The 6,425-nt window shown below is 45.7% G+C and overlaps 1 protein-coding gene across 1 annotated transcript in view; it reads right to left on the minus strand.

Annotated features, from left to right (window-relative positions):
* Nucleotides 1–5,034, minus strand: part of LOC115189701 (thyrotropin-releasing hormone-degrading ectoenzyme-like) — a 111,716-nt gene extending 106,682 nt beyond the window's left edge. Inside the window, exon 1 of the mRNA XM_029748241.1 lies at nucleotides 4,950–5,034. Coding sequence (XP_029604101.1) covers nucleotides 4,950–5,006 — 57 coding nt within the window. The 5' untranslated portion in view covers nucleotides 5,007–5,034. The remainder of the gene's footprint in view (nucleotides 1–4,949) is intronic.
* Between the last annotated feature and the right edge of the window lie 1,391 nt (nucleotides 5,035–6,425).

Here is a 6,425-nt window from a genome sequence, read left to right on the forward strand (position 1 = left end):
ACTATGTAATGAGGCCACTACGTAATGAGGCCACTCCGTAATGAGACCACTACGTAATGAGGCCACTACGTAATGAGGCCACTACGTAATGAGGCCACTAGGTAATGAGGCCAGTAATGAGTCCACTACGTAATGAGGCCACTACGTAATGAGGCCACTACGTAATGAGGCCACTACGTAATGAGTCCATTACGTAATGAGCCCACTACGTAATGAGGCCAGTAATTAGGCCACTACGTAATGAGTCCACTACGTAATGAGGCCACTACGTAATGAGTCCAGTAATGAGGCGACTACGTAATGAGTCCAGTAATGAGAGCACTACGTAATGAGGCCAGTAATGAGGCCAGTAATGAGGACACTACGTAATGAGTCACTACATAATGAGGCCACTACGTAATGAGGCCACTACGTAATGAGGCCACTACGTAATGAGTCAACTATGTAATGAGGCCAGTAATGAGGCCAGTAATGAGTCCACTACGTAATGAGGCCACTACGTAATGAGGCCAGTACGTAATGAGGTCACTACGTAATGAGGGCAGTAATGAGACCAGAAATGAGGCCAGTAATGAGGCCACTACGTAATGAGACCAGTAATGAGGCCAGTAATGACGCCAGTAATGAGGCCACTACGTAATGAGGCCAGTAATGAGACCAGTAATGAGGCCAGTAATGAGGCCAGTAATGAGGCCACTACATAATGAGGCCACTACGTAATGAGGCCAGTACTGAGGACACTATGTAATGAGGCCACTACGTAATGAGACCACTACGTAATGAGGCCAGTAATGAGACCACTACGTAACGAGACCAGTAATGAGGCCACTACGTAATGAGGCCAGTAATGAGGCCACTAAGTAATGAGTCCACTATGTAATGAGGCCAGTAATGAGTCCACTACGTAATGAGACCACTACGTAATGAGGCCACTACGTAATGAGGCCACTACGTAATGAGGCCATTAAGGAGTCCACTACATAATGAGGCCAGTAATGAGGCCACTACGTAATGAGACCACTACGTAATGAGGCCACTATGTAATGAGGCCACTACGTAATGAGGCCACTACGTAATGAGACCACTACGTAATGAGGCCACTATGTAATGAGGCCACTACGTAATGAGGCCACTCCGTAATGAGACCACTACGTAATGAGGCCACTACGTAATGAGGCCACTACGTAATGAGGCCAGTAATGAGTCCACTATGTAATGAGGCCACTACGTAATGAGTCCATTACGTAATGAGCCCACTACGTAATGAGGCCAGTAATGAGGCCACTACGTAATGAGTCCACTACGTAATGAGGGCACTACGTAATGAGTCCAGTAATGAGGCGACTACGTAATGAGTCCAGTAATGAGAGCACTACGTAATGAGGCCAGTAATGAGGCCAGTAATGAGGACACTACGTAATGAGTCACTACGTAATGAGGCCACTACGTAATGAGGCCACTACGTAATGAGGCCACTACATAATGAGACCAGTAATGAGGCCACTACGTAATAAAGCCACTACGTAATGAGGCCATGAGGCCACTACGTAATGAGCCCAGTACGTAATGAGGCCAGTACGTAATGAGGCCACTACGTAATGACGCCACTACGTAATGAGGCCACTACATAATGAGGCCACTACGTAATGACGCCACTACGTAATGAGTCCACTACGTAATGAGGCCACTACGTAATGAGGCCACTATGTAATGAGGCCACTACGTAATGAGTCCACTACGTAATGAGGCCAGTAATGATGCCACTACGTAATGAGTCCACTACGTAATGAGACCACTACGTAATGAGGCCAGTAATGAGTCCACTACGTAATGAGGCCACTACGTAATGAGGCCACTACGTAATGAGTCCACTACGTAATGAGACCACTACGTAATGAGGCCACTACGTAATGAGTCCACTACGTAATGAGACCACTACGTAATGAGACCACTACGTAATGACGCCACTACGTAATGAGTCCACTACGTAATGAGACCACTACGTAATGAGGCCTCTACGTAATGAGGCCAGTAATGAGTCCACTACGTAATGAGGCCACTACGTAATGAGGCCACTACGCAATGAGGCCACTACGTAATGAGTCCATTACGTAATGAGCCCACTACGTAATGAGGCCACTACGTAATGAGGCCACTCCGTAATGAGACCACTACGTAATGAGGCCACTACGTAATGAGGCCACTACGTAATAAAGCCACTACGTAATGAGGCCAGTAATGAGGCCACTACGTAATGAGACCACTACGTAATGAGGCCACTATGTAATGAGGCCACTACGTAATGAGGCCACTCCGTAATGAGACCACTACGTAATGAGGCCACTACGTAATGAGGCCACTACGTAATGAGGCCACTAGGTAATGAGGCCAGTAATGAGTCCACTACGTAATGAGGCCACTACGTAATGAGGCCACTACGTAATGAGGCCACTACGTAATGAGTCCATTACTTAATGAGCCCACTACGTAATGAGGCCAGTAATTAGGCCACTACGTAATGAGTCCACTACGTAATGAGGCCACTACGTAATGAGTCCAGTAATGAGGCGACTACGTAATGAGTCCAGTAATGAGAGCACTACGTAATGAGGCCAGTAATGAGGCCAGTAATGAGGACACTACGTAATGAGTCACTACGTAATGAGGCCACTACGTAATGAGGCCACTACGTAATGAGGCCACTACGTAATGAGGCCACTACATAATGAGACCAGTAATGAGGCCACTACGTAATAAAGCCACTACGTAATGAGGCCATGAGGCCACTACGTAATGAGACCAGTACGTAATGAGGCCAGTACGTAATGAGGCCACTACGTAATGAGACCAGTACGTAATGAGGCCACTACATAATGAGACCAGTAATGAGGCCACTACGTAATAAAGCCACTACGTAATGAGGCAATGAGGCCACTACGTAATGAGACCAGTACGTAATGAGGCCACTACATAATGAGACCAGTAATGAGGCCACTACGTAATAAAGCCACTACGTAATGAGGCAATGAGGCCACTACGTAATGAGACCAGTACGTAATGAGGCCACTACGTAATGAGTCCAGTACGTAATGAGACCAGTACGTAATGAGGCCACTACGTAATGACGCCACTACGTAATGAGGCCACTACGTAATGAGGCCACTACATAATGACGCCACTACGTAATGAGTCCACTACGTAATAAAGCCACTACGTAATGAGGCCATGAGGCCACTACGTAATGAGACCAGTACGTAATGAGGCCAGTACGTAATGAGGCCACTACGTAATGACGCCACTACGTAATGAGGCCACTACGTAATAAAGCCACTACGTAATGAGGCCACTACATAATGACGCCAGTACGTAATGAGGCCACTACGTAATGAGACCAGTACGTAATGAGGCCACTACGTAATGACGCCAGTACGTAATGAGGCCACTACATAATGAGGCCAGTACGTAATGAGGCCACTACGTAATGAGGCCACTACATAATGAGGCCAGTACGTAATGAGCCAACTACGTAATGAGGCCACTACGTAATGAGGCCAGTAATGAGACCACTACGTAATGAGGCCAGTAATGAGGCCAGTAATGAGGCCACTACATAATGAGTCCACTACGTAATGAGGCCAGTAATGAGGCCACTACGTAATGAGGCCAGTAATGAGTCCACTACGTAATGAGGCCAGTAATGAGGCCACTACGTAATGAGGCCAGTAATGAGGCCACTACGTAATTTGACTGTAGGTATCACAGGAGCAAGACATCTGCAGTCAATGACTTTGTCTTTAATGGCTGTTTGATCAATGACATGTTTTATAGATCAGAGACCAGACAAGACCAGAGCAGGGATCTCCTATGAGGGGGGGGGGGATTCTCACTCTTCTTCCGGCCTATAGAAGGACCGGAGGCAGTTTAGCCCGAGGACATTAGCCATGGTCAGAGAGCTAGAGACCTTTCAGATAAACTGAACTGATTGATTGTGGCTTTTATTGGCAGCAGGTAACATCTGGGGGGAAAGATGTGCTTTAAACTGTCATTACGATATGATCTAACGTGGGAATCAACCTAATAATGACATACTTCTGGACGATGTCTGTTACAAATGTTTGAATGTTATTTTACAATATACCGGATGTAATACAGTAGCATTTTCAGCCAGTAAATGGGACAATATAAAGTTGTTTGAATTGAATTTGAATTGAATTCCCCCTGTTGATTTTGGACAATAGCCCCCCCCCATATTGGTGTCCAGTTCACCAGGCATGACTGTGAACTCAACGGCTGTTGAGAGGAGAGTTGCCCAATAGTCCCTGACCTATATGTTGCTTTATACTGTATGTTGTTCTACAATAGAGGCTATGCTGCAGCTGTGCTAGCGGGAGACGGAATGTGAGACAAGATAAATAGTTTCATCCGGCAAACACAAAAACAACAAAAAAACATGTTTTCCATTTTGACATGTTCTGCAGGGAGCCAGTGGACAGTGTTGGGTTGTATTTCTACCCCTCGGCCAAGGGAGAGAGAGAGGGAAGAGAGAGAGAGAGAGAGAGAGAGAGAGAGAGAGAGAGAGAGAGAGAGAGAGAGAGGAGAGAGAAGAGAGGAGAGAGAGAGAGGAGGGAAGAGAGAGAGAGGGAGAGAGAGGGAGAGAGAGGGAGAGAGAGGGAGAGAGGGAGAGAGAGGGAGAGGGAGAGAGAGGGAGAGAGAGAGAGGAAGAGAGAGAGAGGAAGAGAGAGAGGGAGGAGAGAGAGAGAGGAAGAGAGAGAGAGAGGAAGAGATAGAGAGGGAGAGAGAGAGGAAGAGAGAGAGGGAAGAGAGAGAGAGAGGAAGAGAGAGAGAGAGGAAGAGATAGAGAGGGAGAGAGAGAGGAAGAGAGAGAGAGGGAGAGAGAGAGAGAGAGAGAGAGAGAGAGAGAGAGAGCAAAAGCAATCAACATTCCTTACCTCAGTCAGTTTGTTCCACAAGTCATCTCTGCCCGCATTGCTGTACATGTGTGTCATCAAGTAATCCTGTAAGGGGACAATGACATATTTTAAAGCCAGATTGTTTTAATTTAACATGTCAGGCACAAATATAATATACCCAGCTTGACGGACAGCAGAGTTGCTTCTGGGGATTATTCCCCCTACACCCAGACAAATGCACATCTAATCCCTTTCAATAGAATATCAATTTGATTTATGCAAATGATGCCCAACTGGTAAGGAGAGATTTGTCCTTATGTGGCACCTCATGTTAGTTATAACAGTAAAATAAAATGAAATAAAACAAAATAAATATTACAGAATTGTCAAAACTCCAATACCCCAAAAAAATCAAAAAAATGTACAGCTTACTCAAATTGTCTTCCCCAGTGAATGAGAAGTTTAGGAATGCTGAGTATCTTCAGAGTATGTGTAGAGTGAGACATGTTCCCTGTCTATAGCCCAACGTCTGTGAGCACGCCAAGCCAAGGCTGCTTCTGAACTACTTAGTTCTAACTTCTAATGAGTTCCCAGTAGTCACAATGTACAGCCACATACCTCAACTGGAACAATGTCAGTGTATATCGTCACGTTTTCACTGTAAGATTCCTCTAACAACACAGGCTTTTAATCTTATCACACTGTCTATTCGGCTACTTCGCTATTTTGGATAGCTTATCGTTAGCAGGGAAATAGCAGGGAAAAGCAGGGGAATAGCAGGGAAAAGCAGGGAAATAGCAGGGAAAAGCAGGGGAATAGCAGGGAAAAGCAGGGAAAAGCAGGGAAATAGCAGGGAAAAGCAGGGGAATAGCAGGGAAAAGCAGGGGAATAGCAGGGAAAAGCAGGGAAATAGCAGGGAAAAGCAGGGGAATAGCAGGGAAAAGCAGGGAAAAGCAGGGAAATAGCAGGGAAATAGCAGGGAAAAGCAGGGAAATAGCAGGGAAAAGCAGGGGAATAGCAGGGGAAAGCAGGGAATAGACCTAACTACTCAAAGGCAGGGTGGCCAGCACATTATGTACTTTAACTTCACTATTGTAGGGGGCAGCATTCGGAATTTTGGATGAAAAGCGTGCCCAAATTAAACTGCCTGCTACTCAGGCCCAGAAGCTAGGATATGCATATAATTGGTATATTTGGATAGAAAACACTCTAAAGTTTCCAAAACTGTTAAAATAATGTCTGTGAGTATAACAGAACTGATATGGCAGGCAAAAACCCCAGGAAAATCCATCCAGGAACTACTTTTATTTTCAAAGGCTGTTTTTCCATTGAAAGCCTTTCCACCATACAAAGATTTAGGACCCAGTTCACGAGCTCTATGGCTTCTTCTACATGTGGCCAGTCTTTAGGCATTGTTTCAGGCTTTTACTCTGAAAAATGAGGGAGATACAGCACTCTCAATGAGTGGACAGTGAACATTTCCAGACATGAGTCCAGCGTGTGATCGGGAGCGCA

The sequence above is a fragment of the Salmo trutta genome, unplaced genomic scaffold (assembly GCF_901001165.1).
Source record: "Salmo trutta unplaced genomic scaffold, fSalTru1.1, whole genome shotgun sequence".
NCBI lineage: Eukaryota > Metazoa > Chordata > Actinopteri > Salmoniformes > Salmonidae > Salmo > Salmo trutta.